This window comes from Pristiophorus japonicus, chromosome 12 (genome assembly GCF_044704955.1).
Source record: "Pristiophorus japonicus isolate sPriJap1 chromosome 12, sPriJap1.hap1, whole genome shotgun sequence".
NCBI classification, from domain to species: Eukaryota; Metazoa; Chordata; class Chondrichthyes; family Pristiophoridae; genus Pristiophorus; species Pristiophorus japonicus.
The window spans coordinates 31,759,153-31,782,637 of NC_091988.1; the positions used below are offsets into that span (position 1 = coordinate 31,759,153).

Below are 23,485 nucleotides of genomic sequence, written 5' to 3' on the forward strand. Positions count from 1 at the left end.
ATTGTAATTTTCTGTTGTTGGCCTTCTGAGATCAGCTAATTCAGCACAAACCAGTGACTGAACTTGGGACCTTCTGTGGTCTATATGGCTCAGCTACTCACTAGATAAAGTTACTATGCTGTTGGAGGAAGGGCCATCATTTGCAAAATTATTTTCCAAATCACCAACCATAAAATAGTAGCTAACTTGATGGGAAAAAAAAACACACACAAAACCCCACTTAGGTTTTTTTTTATTATCCTCTGCTCTGTGAACATTTAATAGTACAAAATGTGGACCTTTAGAAAACTCTTCTTAAACTTGCAGTACTTCTTCCCGGACCGTTTGCTAATCTACACTAATAAAGTCTAGAAAGTGCATTGTCGTAGTTTTAATACCTTCAATTTTTTTTCACCGGTTTTAAATATTCTGATTGAGCATTTACAGTTTTAGTGGACACTGTACTTCTTAATTAGGTGACTTCCTCTTGAAGAGGAATGTTGTTGCCTTAAAATGGGTCACTTTCCTGATAGAGTTGTAGGTTAAACAAAATCTTACTGGTTAATTTTACAGCTTATGTGTGCTATATTGCTAAACAAAGTGCAGTGATCTGTGCTTACAGTGCAAGTTTTCCCCTTCAAAATGAATACCATGCCTATAATCATTTAGGAAATTTAAAACAATTTTACTTTTTTTGGTGTCAATCGGTAAATTTAGCATAACGTACTAATCATCAAATTAAGTCTCCATATTTAAGCCAGTTAAGAGTGATAATAGAAAAATCACAATTTTACAATTCAATAAGACATAGTTCTTTTACATTTATACAAAATTTCACTGTAGTTCCATAGTATAAGGAAATGTGCTGTTCAGGCCTTAACCAAGGGATATGCATTTGGTAACATGCAACTGTTGCAAAAAAACCTCAAATAAAACCGCATTACTTTATTAATAGAAATATTACAAAATGCAACAAGAATCAACTGAAACCTCATATTACTGCACAATATATACTTTTAAAAATCTGTATAGTATTTAACTGAACCAGTGACGGGCACTGTGTAGTATTGTGGAACAGCATTGTGGGAATGCCAAGGACAGTTACTCTAAAGCTCAACTAAAGTACATAAAATTTCTCACAGATCACTATTTCACAGCTAACCCTAACCCTTTCTGAGAAAGGTAATAAGGATAACATGTGACAGCCAGAGAAATAAAGCATTTGTCAGTGTTCCTAAAAGATCCACCCCTATTTTCCAAATATATATAAAATATATGGTATTGCCTATTCACTCAATCTTAAAATTAAATTCAACATAAATTAAATTTAACACAAAATAGTTGCCAAAGTGTGAACCTGGAATAAATGGCTAAAGTCAATCTGGTACCTTATATCAAAATGTCCCACATTAGATCAGCTGTAATAATTAATGACATTTTGTAAATCCAGTTCAATAAATCCAACAGCATCAACCTACAGTATACAATGTTGCCCAATAGCCTAGTCAATCTCCAGTAGTGTATCAGAGTGTGAGGCTTATAAACTGTCCCAAACAAAGTATTTCATCACACTGTAAATCAGATACTTGGGATTTCATTAACTGCACAAAAGACAACCGTACACATTTTAAAACATGATTTGCTTCTGAAGAGTAGAGTACAGCATATTACTCAACTATAAAGCAAGTACTAATACAGGGGGAAAAAACTTTCTTCAACTTGTTTATCAAAAGCAGCAACTGCTTTCTTTGTAAGTTGTGACTTTATGAAAGATACATATCAGATCTCTTTGTATTAATGAAAAAAACATGGACAAGCTAATTAAGGTATGTTAACTCTCTCTCTACACACACATTTTATATATACATACATAGTACAAGGATGAAATGTATAAAATATAGAATACATAGTCCTTTACTTTCAAAAAATTATGGTTTTCAAATAAAAAGGCAAAGATATGGAGAAGAGTTAGTAAGCAATCTATTGCAGTTCAAAATCAAACTTAACACTGCTTTTTCTATTTTCCCTTATTAAATACTGCAGCAGGTGTAAGGTGAAAACTTCCATCACACTTGGGTTGAGCTGCCTAGAACAATTTTTACAAATTCATTTTCAGATTAATTTTTGCAGCGATCCCGAATCTTTTTACTATGTTACTGTGATTTTATTTTGTGCGTGTCACCTGCTGTTCTATGAATACAAATGCAACCTGATTAAAATTTTCATCTTCAATCTCAATATTCATGCTTCCGATTCCTTTTTCTTCTTCCCATCATCCCCTGTGTCACTGTCTTCCGACTGGCTACTGCCACCCAATGTCAGAAACTGGCCCTCACCACCGGTCTGGTTTGGTCGACTAGAAGCAGCTATTAGTCGGCTTTGTTCCTCTAAATCCTGAAAACAATATTGTTTCCATGCGATCAGTTTGACATTTATATAAAGTGGGGTATTTCTTTTTAAAAATGGTGTTTTGGTGCAAATGTGGAAACTCACATTTTACGAGGCTTTCAATTATTAACTAACTTGATCACGTTGGTAACAAAAAGATAACAGCTAAAAACAATCCAATGCTGTAGCTAACTTTATGATTTAATGCCTGTGAATAATATAAACTGATAATTAGCTGCCATATTTTTTTTTACATTTGTTGCACTCTGCAAATATAATAAGTGGGTTACTGACACGACACACTTTGTTCTGAAGCCATCTATAAAAGTGCAGATCAGTTCAAACCAGTATTAACGAGGTGCCCAAAGATATGTTACCAACCAAACTAAATGAGATCCAAGGTACTAAAAAGAATGATTTGAGTGTACGTTGAGTTGGTTTCTTTTTACCTTTTCAATCTGTTTTTGTTTATTAAGTTCCTTCAGTTGTCTTTCCTTTTCTCGATCAAGCTCTTTCTGTTTATCTGTGGTTTGACGATCCTAACCCAATAGATAACAAAGCATTTATTGCACTGTAAACAAGTTTGTAGATCTACAAGTGAGTTAAAGCAGGCAATCCAGACTTTTTTGGCCTAGATATTTGATAGCGTGTGCCCGTTTTTCAGGCGTCCAAGCCTCCAATATGGCAGGCAGGAAGCATGCAATCATTACACGCTGCAAGTACGACACCCACCATATTGGTAACAAAAAAAGGCATACAATGCACGTGCCTGAAACATGCCCTTTACATATTCAAATAAGGGTCTGTTTGAGGCTCCTTCAGCAATATTTTTTTGCCCTTTGGTAGATGGCGCTGGCTGTATTCAGTAAAAGCAGGTCTACAATTGGAAAACAAGTGATCCTTAAAGGCTGCCACCAAAAAAGTTTTAAATATTTACCTGAATGTAGAGTGGGGAGGTGTAGGAGTGCTACTCCCAACTCCACTACAGTCCTGCAGACCGTTACAGGCCACCAGTTGCCCCCCCTGTAGACTGTAAAGTTTAAAATATAAATGGATGACAGTTTGCTGCCATCACACTTACCTTTTCTAGCGTAGTGAGGTCATTAAACTGCTTCTTGTACTGGATGGGGGAGGGGTCGGGCAGAACCCTGTAGGTTAGGGAGTTGCCACTCACTGCCTATGTTGGCAGGTCTTTTGCCACCCACTCCCACAATTCCATCTATCTTAATTTCAGTCAGAACCATATTTATGTCAGTCTGAGAAGTCTGCTGCTCTCTTCTTACTTATATCTTTTGGAGCCGTGTGTTCACCTGCCTACATGCTGGTTCTATTTTAAGAACATTTCAGCTTTAAATAGTGCAGCTATGTACTTTAAAGTGCTTCCTCTGACCACTGCTCCACCAACCTCCGTATGGATTTTCCAAACCTCCCAAGCGCATCTTACCATTTGCTGACAGGACTTGTGACTTTGTCCTACCGAACAATATTTAAAGGAGCTGATCCTGTAGTTTCTGGCAGGGTCAACATCGGGGCCTTTAGGTAGGTGGTCCTGCCCCTGCTGCATTTCCTCAGTGGATTATGGGACTCAAAACTTCGGAGCTCTCGAGTTTATTATTCATATACTAGTTTCGAGCAGTATTAACCTTTTCCTGTATTTTGTGCATTCTGTATATTTGCTATATGTTATTGTATGTTCATTTTTAAAATGCAGCTTGTACATAATGGAAATTTCTTTGCCTTACCATTTCTGAATGGAAAGCAATCTGTTTGGCCAGTCCAACAGAATCACAGATCTAGAAAGAAAAGAAACAATATTCACAACGACTGAAATACACTGTTTTAATTTACAACTAAGAATTTATTTTAAAAATCAATTGTGTCACATTGTAAAACTGCGGTGTATCTAATACTACTTTTATTACTACAACTTCCATTTATATAACGCCTTTAAAGTAGAGAAACTTCCCACGGTCAAAATTCCGTTTGAGGGTTGAACAGGATACCAAGACTGTGAAAGATCTGGTCCAGCCGGGGAAGAGGACAGAATCAATGGCGAAGGGAGGGAATTTGTGCTGAGGGCCAAAGGCAATGGCTTTGGTATTCCCAATGTTTAGCTGAAAGAAACAGTGGCTCATCAAAGACTAGATGTTGGAGAAGCAAGCGGAAAGCACAGGAGTGGAGCGGTCAAGAGAGGCAGAGATGGGGGTCATTAGCTGGCCCCACATTTGCAGAAGAAGAGGAGGCCATTTGGGACTCTTAAGGTGATTGTATGGAGGGTAAGCAGAGAAGCCATTGCTGGAGATTCTCTGACTTGATTGGATATGTAAGAGGGGAACCAACTGAGGGCAGTCCCATCAAGCTGGACAACAGAAGAGAGACGTTGGAGAAGGATGGCATGGTTGACTGTGTTGAATGGGTTGAGGAGGGATAATACACTACAGTTACAGTCAGAGAGAATGTTATTCATGACTTTGGGTGGGGCTGGTCTGTTGCTGTGTGGGGGGTGGGGAGGCAGAAACATCATTGGATATAATTCAAATAGAGTTGCAGGAGAGATGAGGAAGAATGTGGGAGGCGGCAACATGTTCAAGGAGAGGAAAGGAAGCTTGGAGATGGGATAGTTAGCTAGGTCAAAGGGTTTGAGGGTGTTTGTTTTGAGAGGGCGATGACAGTACTTTCGTAAGGGAGGGGGACAATGCCTGAGGAGAGGGAACAATTTACACCATTCGCAATCATGGAAACGAAGAAGGGAAGTTCGGTGGTCAGTTTGGTAAGAGAGAGATGTTGGTGCGTCTATCCTCCCAGGGGATTTGCAGAATCTTGCGGAGACATCGTTGGTGTTATTTCTACAGCAATTTGAGGTGTCTGCTGTATATGGTCTACGTCTCTGAGCCAGACAAGAGGACGGGTATCACTACAGCCCTGTAGACCATAAGCTTAGTGCCAGATTTAATGGCCTGATCATTGAACACGCTCTTCCTCAGGCGACCTAAGGCTGCACTGGAGGCGGTATTGGATCTCATTGTCGATGTCTTCCCTTGCTGATAGTAGGCTCCCGAGGTATGGAAAATGGTCCACGTTGTCCAAGGCCGCGCCGTGGATTTTGATGACCGGGGGGCAGTGCTGTGTGGCGGGGTCAGGTTGGTAGAGGACTTTTGCTTTATGGATGTTTAGTGTAAGGCCCATGCTTTCGTATGCCACGGTGAAGATGTTGACGATCATTGTTCTCGATCAGGCCAACATCCCCAGATTCGAAGCACTGACCACACTCGACCAGCTCCGTTGGGTGGGCCACATTGTCCACATGCCCGACAAGACTCCCAAAGCAAGTGCTCTACTCGAAACTCCTACATGGCAAGCGAGCCTCAGGTGGACAGAGGAAACGTTTCAAGGGCACCCTCAAGGCCTCCTTGATAAAGTGCAACATCCCCACCGACACCTGGGAATCCCTGGCCAAAGACCGCCTTAAGTGGAGGAAGAACATCCGGGAGGGCGCTGAGCACCTCGAGTCTCATGGCCGAGAGCATGCAGAAACCAAGCGCAGGCAGCGGAAGGAGCGTGCGGAAAACAAGACTCCCCGCTCACCCTTTCCTTCAATGACTGTCTGTCCCACCTGTGACAGAGACTGTAATTCCCGTATTGGACTGTACAGTCACCTGAGAACTCACTTTTAGAGTGGAAGCAAGTCTTCCTCGATTTCGAGGGACTGCCTATGAAGAAGAGAGAGAGAGAAAGAGGAGTGAGGATCAGTTCAGCGCTAGGATAGGAGGGGTAATAGGAGATCGGTTTTGCTTGGTGAGAGAAAAAGGAAGTCGAAAGCACCAGAGGCAACTGATGTTTGTAAGCCTTGGACTTGGAGGGAGCGAAGTTGGGGCTGTACTAGGGGGAGGGGCGAACAAAGACCCGGATGGGAGACGAACTGTTGCTGGGGGTACGGCATCAAAGATGGAGATGAGGAAGTGATACAGAAAATCAACAGCTACAGAGGTATTGTGGTGAATCAACAGTTGGGAATCCAGGATACAAGAAAGTGTTCAAGGTGGTCTTGTTGACAATCAAAGACAAGAAGGTGGTCATGAATATGGGTAGCAGAGTTTTTATTAAGGAAGTGGTTTAGAGAGGACAGAGATGCAATTAATTCGGAGAGGAGACTAGAGCGATTGAGATTGAAGTTACTGAGGTTGAAGTGCAGAAGGAGGAGGAAAGAAGATTGATATCTCTGGGTGGGGGGGAGGCAACAAGAATTTTAAAAGGAGCAGCTAGAGGTATGGGCCAGGGTGAAGGTGCTTGAAAAACGAGGTGTCAAAGGAGTAGGGGCAACAGCAAAAGTATGACTTGGTGATGAGGGCCATGCTACCACTGCAGTTTAGGAAGGGCAGATGGTGGAAAATGTAGATGGGCCGGGGGCTTATATAAAGGGGCAAGTTGTCATCATTGTGAGCTAAATTTCAGTGAAAGCCAGGATATCAATACAATCATTCACAAAGTCCTGGCTGGCAAGGGTCTTGAGTGAATGGACATACTGGACAGAAATGTAGAGGGACAGTGATTATTGATCTGGTGGTGGGTGGTATGAATGGCACAGGAAGCAGGTCGGGGAGGTTAGCCCCCAATAGGTGTGTTGAGCAGGAAGGGCACAGAGAGGATGATGGAACAGGTGTGATTAACAGGCAGCAACTGGTGCCACACAAATGCAGAGAGCGGCACAGGGGGCAGTCAGTGGCTTACACAGGGTGATTCAATCCTGTTACAGTGGTAGGAGAGAATGAAGGTTGAGGAGTAGAGATGGGGGAGGGTGTTTGCGAGAGGAGAAATTAATATTTACAGGTCATGATTGGGTAAAGCAGAGAGGTTGTTGGAGCAGAGATTGGCATGAGACAGGCTGGAAAAGAGGAAGATAGGATTTTAAAATGTGTACTTGTATGGGCACAAAGGAAATTCTGGGTTACATAGGCATAGTGGAAATCAAATGAGACATATAGCAATCATAACCAGAGGGCAGGAAGGAGATATTCTATGGTCATACAACATATAAATCAAAAAACTAAGATCCAGTGATCTGATTGAATATGATTAGAATTGAAATTTGGTTTCACTGTCCAGTTGATATTGATTTGCTTTAAAGCAGAATAGGAAACACTATCACAAGGAATGTTCCTTCATACCTTTTCTCCCTCATTATTTGATTCAAACACATAGCAGACTGAGATTGGTCGTCCTTCTATCCTGTTTCCTCCTGTATGCAGCACAAACCCGAAGAGACGTTTGTTCTCTTTGTGAGTTGCACAAAGAACCACATTTTGCAAAGGGAACTGCAACAAAAAAAATCATAAGAATCAGGAGACCCAGTGAAGGCTTTGCAATGCAGGAGTAATGGGACTTCATCATACAGTAGAAACAAAAACAGAAATATCTTGGATATAAAACTTTTTTTTTATAAACTAGACATGAGCAAGCTTGAAAATAGTAACAGATTCATAAAACATCTTTCCCCAAAAATATTGAAAGTGACACTTAATTTTAGTACCTACCCTTAATCGTGTGACTTGAGTTTGAGGGTCAATCAACCTAAAATGTAAAGCAAACTGTAATCAGCCACATACATACTTTAATTTTTCAAACACAGCAAACAGTTCTGAGAACCAACAAAAAAGAACTTACTTCAAACAGTCACAGGTCACTAGTAAATGTGATTCGGTCATCCGAAAAATATTGTGTATGGCACGAGCTGCAAGGATCTGACGCATTGTTTCATAAATGACATCTGAGGTTTCATCTGTTTTTACTTCCATTGAACCAAGGAATCTCACGATAAACAACTGATGAAGAATAGATTCTGCAGCAGATATTAGAATAAAAACATCAGTCTGTTTTAATTGGTACAATTTATTTTTTGTTTTCTTTGTACATACATGGAATCATAAAGGATAAAACTAAAGGATATAGAATCAGTGACCAGCATCAAGTCATGTTAGGTCAGCAGCTGTAATCGGAGCCAAATGCATTACAGAGCCCGAACTACACTATCCCAAAAAGAATAGTGTGGACAGAGATTGGTAATGTATTACTGAGAAATACCAATCAATTATACCAGTGACATTTTAATTCACCGCATACTTTATTCTTATGACAAGAGAGTCGACTCTGCCAACCTTGAATTGTAATAGGTTAAAACACAATAGTCACTATCAAACTCATCACAAATAGAAATGTGTCTTAATCTACCTAAATGCTGTTAAACAAGTATACTCTAAATATGAACAGAGAAACTGTGACAATGGTAAACCGTAGAAATGCTTAAACATGATTCTTAGTTCTTACTGTTAAATGATGTGTAATGGGTAACCTGATTAGCACTAAATGTTAGATCTTGCAAACACACCAGTAACTAAATAACCTTTACACAGCAAAAAATGGCCATTCCAATGTATCTGTGGGATGATCCAGGCAGATGAGATGTGAATTTTCTAAAGCTTATCACGGAGTTCAATGAGGGGACGAACACTAACATTTTCAATAGTATAATTCTGATGTGTTTACATGCTTGTCCTTTTTTGCCGCACAAACATTCACCTTACCTTCAGATTCCTCTGATTTTAGCTCCCCAGATTCTCCAAATGGATTTGTTCGTCTAATGGAGGAATAACAAATGGCAAGGTGTTTGATTATTTTTAAATAAACCATTTTTTCTTCCTCTATTTCTGTCAGGTTCGGTTCCCTACTTTCCCTGAAGGCACATTTCTATGCCCACCACTTGAGGACATTTCCCCAATCTTCATTTGTGAGCCTAAATAGTGAGTAGCTGCAGGCTGGTCAACTGCAGAGGGCATCACAACAGATCTTATCCTCATCCAAAATTCACACGTTCACTTCAAGTTGAGATTGCCAGAGATCATGAGGTCAAATGTAGTGCCCCTAAGATTAGCTAACTCAGCTCAGCTTGAAGATCAAACCCGAGACCTTTGTTATCTGTTTGGCTGAGCTACTCCCTGCATGAAGAAGCTGGACTATACGAGAAACATTTCAAACCCAACAACAGAATGGAACTCTCAATATAGAAAGCATGAAGAATCCAGTGTGAAAAGCTTCCCTTGTGCCATGTGTCAAAGTATGGTTATTCCGGGAGGTTCTTAGTCCAATGCAGTAGTTGAAACATCCTGAACTAATCATGTTTCCACAATAAACAAGTAAGAAACATTTTCAAATTAAATACAAAGCCTTCAGCCGACTGAGCAGAATTACCCATTTATTTTTGATCTGCAAAAGTTCACCAACACTCAGTACATCTTGCATGTTTCTCTTACCTGGTACCTTGTCCTGAAGTCTTTGCTTGGTTAGACAGGTCCTCACTGACAGGGGAAATAATGTCAAACTGAATGGGTGTGTCTGGGGCAACTATTGAATCCAATGACGTTGCAGAAAGGGCGGCAGATTCGGATCCAAGGGAGCTGGAACTGTTAGTCCGAGAGGGGTGAGGTCTGCTGTGGCTGTTTGATGAAAATTGGTACAAAAAAAAAAGTTGGATTTTTTTTCCCCAGGTCGGTGGAAACAAATATGCATTTTGTTTGTGTTACATTCTCAACTTTTAAAAATAGTACCTAGGACACAATGCAGTAGGTGAAACTTGCCGATTGCTTGGCTTGATGCAGATGTGTGCCCATATTCCTGACAGGCTGTTACCTGGTCTCAGCTGTAATATTGTGACGAGGCTGCAAATGAGCCTCTTCTAGTAATTTAGAATCATAGGCCTGGAAATTGCCCTTCGCCCTGATTGGGCGGGGGGTAACCTTCTGGGACCGGGACATCCTGCGCCTGCCCGGAAGTCCCACCCCGACACGTAATTGGGCAGCCCTGCCTTCCTTTGAGGGGCGCTGCCGGGATGGGAGCGTGTGGAGGCCAGCGCTACGTGGATGCTCCACATAGCGCTAATGCACTACAACACCCCTCAACTTCCATTAAAGGGGAGGGCTGCTGCGCATGCTGCAGGCCCTTTGGTGGTCACCACTGGGCCTCTAGGGACATGATCGACCGGGCCAGCAGCCCAGCACCCAAAACGGAGTGCCGGGCTGCACGATGGCGGCCCGGTCGACGCAAAGGCCACCAATGATGAACGACAAATAAAGGAGGCGGCCCAGGACGCTAAAGGCCTCCTCTTTGAGAGACAACCTGGGGTCAGAAGTATCTAAGCCTTCGTGGAGTGCATATATACATCCTGTGAAGCTCCAAGGGTCCCATATAAATCCACATTTACCCATGAATTTACAAGTATCTCAAGCTACTTAAATAAACATATCTTCATGTATGCATAAGGCAAGTGGAAGTAGAAATTAAGCCTCTTCAGAATCCAGTTTCTGAATGAAACATTTATTGCCGTGTTCTATTGGAGAAAAGTTGTCGCAAAGCTGGCGATAACATCCGTCCAGGGCGAGCACCCACCAAACGTCCGGGGAAATTTCCCCGAAGGCAGTAGCACCCCCTCCCCCAGGCAAAAACGCCATTGTGCCCCGCTAGCACTCCCCGGAGACGCTAACAGGGCGATAAAAAGGGGCAATTTCGCCCCATAGAATCTTTTTTTAACCGCAGAGAAGAAAACTATTGGTTCCATCATCCCTGTGCTGACTCTTCTATCCACTTAGTTCCATTCCCTTGCTGCTTCACCCCACCCTTTCAAATACTTAAAAGTTAGGGTAGATTCCACTTCCACCACTATTCTGTTACGGCATGCCATGTCCTTACAACCCTCTACCTGTCTCTTCAATGGTTTGTCTTGTTTGAATTCCGTGGTCATGGTGGTTTGGAAGTTATTACTTTTAGTGCTATTGCCTCATTGTTTATTGGTGACTATTTTTCCTTAATAGAACACGGCAATAAATGTTTCATTCAGAAACTGGATTCTGAAGAGGCTTAATTTCTACTTCCACTTGCCTTATGCTTGCATGAAGATATGTTTATTTCAGTAGCTTGAGATACTTGTAAATTCATGGGTAAATGTGGATTTATATGGGACCCTTGGAGCTTCACAGGATGTATATATGCACTCCACAAAGGCGTAGCTATTTCTGGCTTAGTACTACACCAGGCAGGGCCTTTCCCGATTAAGCCATTAGGGGAGTCATACAATAATCTTTTGAACTCCGTCAACTCTTATATTACAATGCTTGTAATATACCATTCACAATATCTGCAGGTGAAATACCACACTCAATAGTGGCCAAAGTGGTTAAAAAAAACTGGTTACAAATCATACATGTTTATTTATATCAATTAAAGTACAATTTAGAAGTTTCAGAAACAGTTAAATCTGTGATTATTTTTCTCCAATAGAACACGGCAATAAATGTTTCATTCAGAAATTGGATTCTGAAGAGGCTTCATTTCTACTTACACTTGCCTTATGCTTTCATGCCTTTGTTGAAAAGAAGGAGAGGGTGTGACAGCCTCCAAAGCAGTCTGGTTTACTCGTGCAGCCAATTCCTGTAATAGGAACAAAGAATACTTTATTGTTTTATCCTTGAATGTTGCATATTTTCATAACTGCAAGCTCACCGATAACAGTGGACAATGGCAAGTGATGCCAGTAGGCAGCAGAATAACTACTGTATGCCAATAACACAGAACAAAGGAGAGAAAAAAGCAGGTGTAAAGATTATTTGCTTTTATAGTATTCAGTGACAAAGGTATAATAGTCGCTGCTAATTTCACATTATACAGCCAACCACAAACCTCAGGTTACAGAAATGATCAAGTGTTAAACAATGCTTGAAGCTAAATACTTTATAATTTGCTTTCAGCCATTTCTGTTGTCACTGGATCAACAAATGACTGCTGTGGCACTCAATTGTGTCAACATTCCTATACTATTTAATGCGATTTAATTTGTTTTAATGCACAAAGCAAATTATCCAATCGATAGGTCTATAACTGTGCTACCTTAGTAATTAATTATCCTGCTGATTATTGAAACTCTTCATTATATAGTCAGCACTTAGGGTTGTTTAGTAGCCCACTCAGCACCCTGATAAACTCATTTAATTTGCATTTTACAGCCAAAAGTCATTCGTCCCAAAAGGGCTAAAATATACCATTTGTGTGGAATGACGAAACAATCTTTTTGTGGTATAGGATACGAGCAAACTCAGTTGTATGTTCAATACTGCATCACATCCACATCAAATGGCTCCTTTTCCTTAATATTTTTATTGCTTTACATTTAGCAAAACTTGGCTTTCCTTCAATTATCTATTATGGGTCAACCTGCACTAATAATATTCCTGCTTGGACACAGATCAATTGCTGTTAGGTACGTAACAGTTTATTTTATATGGCATTCGCATTGGGAAAAGTCCTTTCAGACAGATGAAGCAGAATACTCCCAGAATAGTTTGGATTTCTGTTCTTTTAATCATTTTAATCTCATCAGGGTGACTGATATTAATGCTCTGAAAGGAAACACTTTTCCATATTTAGCAACCATTAGCAACACTGAGCATTCCTAAAATCAGCTGCATCACAAGCTGGATGCAATGCAGAGCTCCCTCTGCTTGCTGCAATGTGCCTTTACCCCAACTACAAAAGCACAGTATAATTGGTTTAGGTTCTGATTGTTTGCAGCACAATAGGAAACAAGACTGTAATTGTAAAAAAAAAAGACAAATCTGACCTCCCCAAAACCTAATGGCTCACTGGGTAAATGCATAACCCGGTGGTGTGCTGAGCCATATTGACCACGAAGATTTGAGGTTTGAGTGCAAGTTTTTAAGCTCATCTCAGAAATGCCAGTGGCAAAGCACTACAACTTGCCTTGGCACCCTTGGTCTAAAGAAAGGAAACAATCCTTTTGTTTCAAAAGGAAACATCCCCAGCATTGAAACACTGACCACATTTGATCAGCTCCGCTGGGCAGGCCACATTGTCCACATGCCAGACACGAGACTCCCAAAGCAAGCGCGCTACTCGGAACTCCTCCACGGCAAATGAGCCAAAGGTGGGCAGAGGAAATGTTACAAGGACACCCTCAAAGCCCCTGATAAAGTGCAATATCCCCACCGACACCTATGAGTCCCTGGTCAAAGACCGCCCTAAGTGGAGGAAGTGCATCCGGGAGGGCGCTGAGCACCTCGAGTCTTATCGACGAGAGCGTGCAGAAATCAAGCGCAGGCAGCGGAAAGGATGTGCGGCAAATCTGTCCCACCTGTGACGGGGACTGTGGCTCTCGCATTGGACTGTTCAGCCACCTAAGGACTCATTCTAAGAGTGGAAGCAAGTCTTCCTCGATTCCGAGGGACTGCCTATGATGATGATGATGACTATTCAGTGCCACCTGCTGGAAGATCCTCAAATGTGGATCCCTGATGCAGATATGGATATGATGCCTCTCAGATGAAGAATGGCCACCTGGGCGAGTAGCAGAGGGTTTTCAGGAGAGGAAAGGGGCAAAACAGGTGAATAAATTGGTAACTTTTTCCAGACTGGATAACAGAAAGGAAGGAAATGGAATAGAATCATAGAAACGTACAGCACAGAAGGAAGCCATATGGCCCCTTCTGCCTATGCTGGCTCTTTGAAAGAGTAGTCATGCTTAGTCTTACACAATAGTCCCTCTAATTTTTTGGGAGGGGCCGTGCAGCCCATTAAAAAATATGCACATGCACGGTTTTTGCATTTAAAAGCCGATGAGGTGGCTACGCGGAAGGTCCAGGAGCTGTTTGGCCTCTTAAAGCGGGGGTCCTGCACCCCTGCTTTTTTCTGTAGCCCTGTAAGTTCCTCATCCTAAAGTACCTCCAACTCCCTTTTCAAATTATTAATGCAATCAGCTTCCACCACATTTTCAGGTTGAGTGTCCCAGATCCTGACAACTATCTGAGTGAAAACATTTCTTATCTTCTCACCTCTAGGGGGCCAAAATTGAGCCCCGCCCCAAACGGGGCACACTTACCGACCTTTGAAGTCCGCCGAAATTCAGCACTGGGCGGGGCGGTGTTCCGTGCGGGTGCGGGGCGGAAGTGGCCTTCGGTCGGGTCGGCCGCCCCGCCCAGTCACAGCGTATTGCGCTGATGCGTCACAACGTCCCTCCCCTTCAGTTAAAGTGGAGAGCCGCTGCGAACTCTGCATACTTTTAAGTTGGGTTCACTGGGCCACCAGGGAGGGTTTCGGCCAGGCCAGTGGCCTGGCAACCACGAGGGGGTGCCGGGCCGCCATGGGCATCATTGTCAACCCGACCTAGCCGTCGGCCAACAAATAAAATAAAATGGCGTCCGCGGCAGTGCGCCACCCCCTTTAAGGGCGGACGTGCCGCCCAGGTACACACAGCTTCCCGCAGGGGAAAGCTGTCAGTGGCACCGACCAGCGGCGGTGTCGCTACTGCGGGGCAATTTCCCACACGGGGCGAAAAGGGGAGCGCCATCAGTTGGGGGAGGCCGTGAATGCCCGACGGGGCGGGAGCACAGTTGGAGCGATAGCGATTACCGCTGGAAAACCCAGGTAGGGCGATTTCAAAAAAAGTCTTTACTCCGCACTGACTAGGCGGAGTGTCATTACCGACCCGTGACTGCCTCTTCGGCTCTTAAAAAAGGGGCAATTTCAGCCCTCAGATCTTTTGCCAGCGATTTTAAATCTATGACCTCTTGTTCACTGACCCATTCACCAGATTACAATGGTAAGTAAAATTCATTTAATGAACTTTGTAAACATAACAGTTGTGACTTATTCCATCTATCTGTGTATTTTTGGTGTTCACTGATGAGAATATTACCTCACAGTTTCTATTATGCTACAGTTCCCCATAATACTGTTTTACACACACTTCTCACGTTTCCTTTTTTTTTAAAAAAAAGCTCATCTCCATATGAATTTGCTAAAATGGAAGTTTCCCAATAAAGAGCCATTTCTCAATAAACTCCAGTTTCTGCAGATTTTGAAATAGTTGTATCGGAATTATAGATCTGAATTAACAAAAGTAATGTTACGTAAATTGGAAGGAGATCCTGTGGCTTTATGAAATTTAACATCGTAACGCATGCTTTGAACTCAGAGCCTAATGGAACTTATTGATTCTTTCATTTAATAGGAAATTATCAGTCACGGTAACATGCAGTCTTACTTCTGGGTTCTCGCTGAGGTAGATACGTTTGGAAATGTTATTGATTGTTGTAATCCACTGCAAAAAAAAAAGCAATATTTTTATAATATGCATTATCTAGAAAATAACAAAGCACAGTATATTCTCTTCCCATAAGAATATAAGAAATAGGAGCAGGAGCAGGCCATTCAGCCCCTTGATCCTACTCCACCATTCAATAAGATCATGGCTGATCATCTATCTCAACTCCACTTTTCTGCGCTATCCCCATATCCTTTGATTTCCTTAATATCTAAAAATCAATCGATCTCTGTCTTGAATATACACACGCCTGAGCCATCACAGCCCCCGGGGTAGAGAATTCCAAAGACTCACCACCCTGAGTGATGAAATGTCTCCTCATCTCAGTCCTAAATGGCCGACCCTTATTCTGACACTGTGTTCTAGATGCCCCAGCCAGGGAAAACATCCTCTTTACATCTACCCTGTCTAGCCCTGTAAGAATTGTGTATGTTTCAATGAGATCACCTCTCAGTCTTCTGAGCACCAGAGAATTTATGCCTAGTCTACTCCCATCACACAACATGGACAGTCAGATATTCATGAAGACAACTCTTTAAAAAAAATATTTCCTATTACATGGATATTGTGCATCAACTGCTAAAATAAGCACATCTGTGTATTGGCTACTAACATAATGGTGGAATCAATATATGGCCCAGGAGACCGAAAAGGCAACTCAAAATGTTACTATTTATCAATTGTTTATTATATCAAAGTAAATAGCAGTGAGACAAGCTTAGAGCTTTAGATCTTAAGAACTCAGTGGAGCTCTCACTCATGGGGCCATCAACAGAACATCCTGATGGTTTTACATGGGTAACTGATCTCCTGTGGTGCTGTTTACAGTATGTTGGATAGAATGTTTTATAAGGACTAGGTATTGCACAATATTACTCTGCAGGCAAGATAAGTTCACTTTAAGTTCACAAAGTCTACTTATTGAGTAAACAAAGCCTCAGGTCATTCAGTTTAATTGTTGTTTGGTCAAGTAAATTTGCAAATTGGAAAGTGTCAGTTTCAGGGTTTGATTTAGAAGTGTACAGCATTTTGGAGTTTTCTCTATTTGTAACAAAGCGTGATGTCTGTGTGCACTGGTATACTGTTTTTAACACAGGGATATAGGTTTTGTATATGATTAACACACTGCAGTGTGTCATAAAGCATTATAACCGTAAGTGGTTCTGATAACATAATAGACTCCATGAGCAAAATTTGAACAATTTTTCAATGTTATCTTCACCTTTTTCCTTATTACTTCATCCATTATTTCCTTGGAACATAGTACAGGCTGCTTTGCTTTATAGTGCATACAATATCTTACATTTTTACTTTTGCTGGTATTAGCTTATTATCAATAAGCTACTAGCTCCCACGATTAATAATGATTTTTTTTATAAGTGATAAGGAGAGTATCACAGTATACACACACATATGCTATTGTAGGATTATATTTAAACAGTCATATCATCAAAAATACTCATACTGAGAAAGACTATCTTCAAACCGTACCTCTTCACACTCGTTTTTACTCTCTGCTTGTAAAATAACAGCTCTGGAATATTAGAAAGCAAGATCAGTTATTTTTTCCCAAATGGTTAAACATTTTTAAAAAGTGTGAGAATGTGTTAAATCATTTCATACAGCAATACAGTAAAAGGCTGAATTATCACAACCATGAGCTTTAGAGACAGCAGTACTTGATGTTAAAAAAAATCTCTAACCATCCTTTCCTACATGTTGTAAATTATTGGTTCTGGAAAAAGATACTTCTGCAAATTTGTTTTCATCTCATCACCATACCCCCTTAATGCTCCTCTGGTGACTTTGTGGCAGAGGCTGGTGTAATCTAAGCTATACAGAACAGGTGGCCCAAAGTTCAGTTCTCAGTCTGTACAGGTAAAACGCCCCGAATCCAGAATTCTAAAAACTGGAATTGTCTGAAAACCGGACATTTTTTACAAAAGCGCATTTCAGATCGAGTAGTCCGGAATCCAGAATCGTTGTCCAATAACCGGACATTTTTTTACAAAAGCGCATTTCAGATTGAGCAGTCCGGAATCTGGAATCATTGTCCGAAAACTGGACATTTTTTACAAAAGCGCATTTCAGATCGAATAGTCCAGCATACGATCGGTCCGAGCCTTGCCGAATGACCCTCGATCCTGACCCACATGTGCCCCGACCCGACGCAAGTACTCCCTCGACCCGGCCCGACTGGACTCATGCGCTGTTTTAATGTCTGACCCGAAATCTAGAAAAATCCGAAAACCGGCACGCCCTCAGCCCTGAGGTTGCCGGATTCGGGACGTTGTACCTGTACTAGGTAATTGACCTTGGCCAGGGCTGCATTTTGCTGCCACAATTGGCCTCAGCATTCTTGGGTTAGGAGAGAAAAATAACCCAGGATTCCTAATTCTGATCAACATCCAAGTCTGATTTTAACCCAACCCACCTCGCGGGACAGAGTGGGTTGGATGCTCATTTTACACACCAACCAATTTTCTCTTCAATGACTTCAAGGGAGAGTAAAATTAGACAGGGTGCAAAATGGAAACCCAACTTAAACCCGCTCCATTTCCCAGGCAGGTTGGGTTAAAATTGGGGCTCCACCAGTTACTCCTACTGGGAAGTGCTCATGTAGACATTTTATGAGAAAAGGATTCGTCCTTTAGAGATGCCATAGGAAGAAACTGCAGTCCCCACTATATCTGGCATCTCACACCACATTCCGTTAACTCGCTCAATCCCTCAAGCACCAACTTAGAAATAACCATTCTAGGTTGTTCATGAGAAGTAGATAGAATTGCTTGCTGTAGCAAACATTAATATCTGTGACTTACTTAATGCATCTATGCACAGCTGATTTTCAAATGTTTGTGTTATCCCAGTAGCAGCCTGGAATGTCAGTGACCGTGTGGTACATGGTTTGGAGGTGGGCTGTAAGTCCACTTGTAGCATGTGCCATTATTTAGTAACAGCTTCCTTAGTACAGCAAAGTCTCTGCAGGGACTGGTCCTTTGACAAACACAGGTATGTGCAACTCTGCCTGTATATTCTGGTGTGGGAGTAATGCTAGCTGGGTGCCGAACACCACTGCTCCCCCATTCAATAAGATCATGGCTGATCTGATCTTGGGCTCAGTTCCACTTCCCTGCCCGCTCCCCATAACCCTTATCGCTCAAAAATCTGTCTCTCTTCACTTTCTTCTCTTCTTCTGATCAGCAGATACAGGGGAAACTAATGGGAAATGCATTCTGTCCTGTGTGAAATGATGGTGATGGTGGTGGGGGAACGTCTTACAGCAAATGGGTCAACGGCAAATGTTAAGGCAGTTGGCAACAGAAAAACAACTATAAAAAACAAGTAAGAAATAAACTTTAAACTGATGCTGTCAAAGTTGATATTATGTGTATCAGATTCATTCAGGCATCATATCAGGAAAAGGCTTATGCAATCTTAGCCCAGATAACCCCGCAAAGTATTTCTCACTAATATCTGGGGACTGGTGTTCAAGTTGGTAGAATTGTCCCATAGACTAATCAAGTAACAGCTTGACAATGTTGAAGATTGTCCCCAAAAAAGAATAAATCTAATCTAGCCAATTTACGCCCTTCAAGTCTCCCCCAATTATCTGTATAGTGCCATTAAGTGACATCATTCACCAATAGCCTGCTTATCTATGCTCGGTTGGGATTCAACCAGAAGCACAATGTTCCAAAACTCATCGCAGCTCTGCTCCACACATGGAAAAAAAAGCTGAATGCCAGAGGAGAGGCAAGAGGCTGTCTTTGATATCAAGGCAGCATTCAACGAAGTGTTGCACTCTGACGTGCAAGTAAAATGGAGGTAAAATGGAGTCAAAAAGTAAATGTTTCAGTGGCTGGAGTTATACCTGACACAAAGCAAAATGGTCATGGTTGTTGTAGACCAGGGATGGGCAATTATTTGAGCTGGAGGGCCACTTAACAAGTTTTGGTGAACTGTTGAGGGCTGCCCAACAATGTTCCCCCGATAGCGTGTTCCTGTGCAGGCCGATCCACAGCTCCTGCCGCTGGAATAATGGCCGGCCGCGCAGCAAATTTAAAGGGACCATGTGTGAAAAAAATTAGAGGGTACATTGCAGAAACATAAACATTGCATAAACATAATTTCAGATAGCAGTCAGATGCTATTTTGCATATGCAACATGTATTCGATACTGCTTACATAAGAACATAAGAAATAGGAGCAGGAGTAGGCCATTTGGCCCCTCGAGCCTGCTTTGTCATTCAATAAGATCATGGTTGATCTGATCTTGGGCTCAGCTCCACTTCCCTGCCCGCTCCGCAGAACCCTTCACTCCCTTATCGCTCAAAAATCTATCTCCATCTTAAATATGTCCAATGACCGTGCCTCCACAGCTCTCTGGGGCAGAGAATTCCATAGATTTACAACCCTCAGAAGAAATTCCTCCTCATCTCAGTTTTAAATGGACAGCCCCTTCTTCTGAAACTATGGCCCTTGGTTCTAGATTCCCCAATGAGGGGAAACATTCTCTCTGCATCTACCTTGTCGAGCCCCCTCAATATACGTTTCAATAAGTTCACCTCTCAGTCTTCTAAACGCCAATGAGTATAGGCCCAACCTACTCAACCTTTCTTCATAAGTCAACCTCTTCATCTCAGGAATCAACTTAGTGAACCCTTCTCTGAACTGCCTCCAATGCAAGTAAATAAGGAGATTAAAGCTGTACACAATACTCTAGGTGTGGCCTCACCAATAACCTGTATAGTTGTAGCAGGACTTCTAAGCTTTTATATTCCATCCCCTTTGCAATAAAGGCCAACATTCCATTTGCCTTCCTGATTACTTGCTGTACCTGCATACTAACTTTTTGTGTTTCATGCACCCCCATGTCCCTCTGTACTGCAGCATTTTGTAATTTCTCTCCATTTAAATAATAATTTGCTTTTTTATTTTTTTCTGCCAAAGTGAATAACCTCACACTTTCCCACATTATACTCCATCTGCCAATTTTTAGCCCACTCACTTAGCCTGTCTATATCTCTTTGAAGATTTTTTGTGTCCCCCTCACAACTTGCTTTCCCACCCATCTTTGTATCATCAGCAAACTTAGCTACATTACACTTGATCCCTTCCATCAAATCATTAATATAGATTGTAAATAGTTGAGGCTCCAGCACCAATCCCTGTGGCACCCCACTAGTTACCGTTTGCCAGCCAGAAAAAGATCCATTTATCCTGACTCTGGCTAACAAACAGAAAACAATCCTCTATCCATGCTAATATTTTACCCCCAACCCAATGAACTTTTATCTTTTGCAGTAACCTTTTATGTGGCACCTTCTGGCAATCTTAAAACACCACATCCACTGGTTCCCCCTTATCTACCCTGCTCGCTGCATCCTCAAAGAACTCCAGCAGATTTGTCAAACATGATTTCCCTTTCATAAAACCATGCTGACTCTGCTTGATTGTATTATGTTTTTCCAAATGTCCTGCTACTGCTTCCTTAATAATGGAATCCAGCATTTTCCCAACAAAAGATTTTACGCTAACTGGTCTATAGTTTCCTGCTTTCTGTCTGCCTCCTTTTTTAAATAAGGGTGTTACATTTGCAGTTTTTCAATCCTCTGGGCCCTCACTAGAATCCATGGAATTTTGGTAAATTGCAACCAATGCATCCACTATCTCTGCAGCCACTTCTTTTAAGACCCTAGGATGCAAGTCATCAGGTCCAGGGGACTTGTCCACCTTTAGTCCCATTATTTTACCGAGTACTTTTTCTTTAGTGGTAGTGATAGCGATTGCTTTAAGTTCCTCCCTCCCAATAGCCCCTTGATTATCCATTCTTGGGATGTTTTTAGTGTCTTCACTGTGAAGACCAATACAAAATATTTGTTCAAAGTCTCTGCCATTTCCCTGTTTCCCATTATTAATTCCCCAGTCTCATCCTCTAAGGGACCAACATTTACTTTAGCTCTTCTCTTCCTTTTTATGTATCTGTAGAAACTCTCACTATTTGTTTTTTTTATTTCTTGCTAGTTAACTTTCATAATCTATCTTCCCTCTCTTTATTATTTTTTTAGTCGTCCTTCGCTGGTTTTTAAAAGTTTACCAACCCTTTGGCCTCCCACTAATCTTGGCTACTTTGTATGCCAATGTTTTCAATTTGATACCATCCTTTACTTCCTGAGTTAGCCACATATGGTTCTCCCTTCTCTTTAAGGGCTAGACTTTCCTGAGTCCCTCAACGCCTGATTGCCCGCTCAGAAAAACCGCTAACGTTTGGTGAGTAACGCTGGCAAGAATTTCCACTTTTATGTTAAAACTAATTGCCCGGCGAGGAAATGGGCGTTGCACCTTCATTCTCGGCGGTTTTCGGGAAACTAAGTAAAACAAGCAGTTTAGTCCAAGGCTGCGGTTGGGCTTAGGGAGGGGAGAAACTTTTTTAAAACATAGCAATTTAAAAAAAAATTTAAAAAGCATTCCCAAGACACTTTTACACCTAATCGTCATTTTAAAATTTAAAATAAATAAATAAAGAACCCTTAACTTACCTTTCTTTGCAGAGTACTCACCTACCGCCCTGTTTAAGCAGCTTTTACAGGGCGGTTCCCTCGGCGATCTGGACGGGCTTCCGTCAAGGCTAAACTTACGATCTGGTGATTTTCTCGGCGTTGCATGTCGGCAGTTTGGTCCCGGCGGGCGTTTTCAGATTTGGGCGATACCACTAAAAAACTAAGGGGGAAACTTTCGCCGGGTGGAAAAACAGCTGTACCGCCGAGAAAATCACCGCGAACCAGCCGAAAATGATAGGAGAGTCTAGCCCAAAGTCTTTCCTTCTCACTGGAATATATTTTTGTTGAGAGTTATGAAATATCTCCTTAAATGTCTGCCACTGCATATCAACCGTCTACACTTTAATCTATTTTCCCAGTATACTCTAGCCAACTCTGCCTTCATACCTTTGTCATCTCCATTATTTAAGATCAGGACACTGATCCAACTTTCTCACCATCCAACTGAATTTGAAATTCAACCATGTTATGGTCACTCATTCCTAGAGGATCCTTTACTATGAGATCATTTATTAATCCTGTCTCATTACACAGTAACAGATCTAAGACAGCCTGCTCCCTGGTTAGTTCCGCAATGTACTGTTCAAGGAAACCATCCCGGATACACTCTATGAACTCTTCCTCAAGGCTACTTTGGCCAATTTGATTTGTTCAATTAATATGAAGATTAAAATCGTCCATGATTATTGCCGTTCCTTTATTACAAGCCTCCATTATTTTTTGATTTATACTCCGTGCAACAATGTAGCTACTGTTAGGGGGGGCTATAGACTATGCTCACCAGTGACTTCTCCCCCTTATTATTTCTTATCTCCACCCAAACTGATTCTACATCTTGATCTTCTGAGCCAATATCATTCCTCAATACTGCACTGATCTCAACCTTTATTAACAGAGCTACCCCATCTCCTTTTCCTTTCTGTCTATCCTTCCGAATTGTCAAATACTTCTGAATATTCAGTTCTCAGCCTTGGTCACCTTGCAACCATGTCTCTGTAATGGCTATCAGATCATACCCATTTATATCTATTTGTACCGTCAACTCATCTATCTTGTTCCGAACGATGCGTGCTTTCAGATAATGAGCTTTTAATTGGTTTTTTACCATTTTTCCCTGCTTTGACCTCACTTTCTGATGCACTTCCTGTCACATTCTGGTTCTCATTTCCCCCACTGCTACCCGGCTCCATTGCCTTCTCCTTGCTCCTTGACCTTTTAAATTTCCACTCACGTGAACTCTCTTCCCCCCCCCATCCCCCACCCCCCACTATTTAGTTTAAAGCCCTCTCTACAGCCCTAGTTATTCGATTCGCCAGGACACTAGTCCCAGCATGGTTCAAGTGAAGCCCATCCCAACGGAACAGCTCCCTTGCTCCCTCTTGCCCCAGTACTGGTG

At 41.8% G+C, this 23,485-nt stretch overlaps 1 protein-coding gene across 2 annotated transcripts in view; it reads right to left on the bottom strand.

The window, feature by feature from the left end:
* Positions 1-214: 214 nt before the first annotated feature.
* Positions 215-23,485, bottom strand: part of appl1 (adaptor protein, phosphotyrosine interaction, PH domain and leucine zipper containing 1) — a 64,720-nt gene continuing 41,449 nt past the window's right edge. Inside the window, exons 12-22 of one of the 2 annotated variants that reach the window (XM_070895277.1) lie at positions 17,018-17,060; positions 15,467-15,523; positions 11,759-11,841; positions 9,672-9,854; positions 8,946-8,998; positions 8,029-8,203; positions 7,899-7,935; positions 7,533-7,679; positions 4,110-4,160; positions 2,817-2,906; positions 215-2,373 (exon numbers count right to left, since the gene is read on the bottom strand). In XM_070895277.1, coding sequence (XP_070751378.1) covers positions 2,221-2,373; positions 2,817-2,906; positions 4,110-4,160; positions 7,533-7,679; positions 7,899-7,935; positions 8,029-8,203; positions 8,946-8,998; positions 9,672-9,854; positions 11,759-11,841; positions 15,467-15,523; positions 17,018-17,060 — 1,072 coding nt within the window. In that variant the 3' untranslated portion in view covers positions 215-2,220. Of the gene's footprint in view, positions 2,374-2,816; positions 2,907-4,109; positions 4,161-7,532; positions 7,680-7,898; positions 7,936-8,028; positions 8,204-8,945; positions 8,999-9,671; positions 9,855-11,752; positions 11,842-15,466; positions 15,524-17,017; positions 17,061-23,485 lie in introns of both variants that reach the window. The other variant, XM_070895276.1, reaches the window with a different exon arrangement.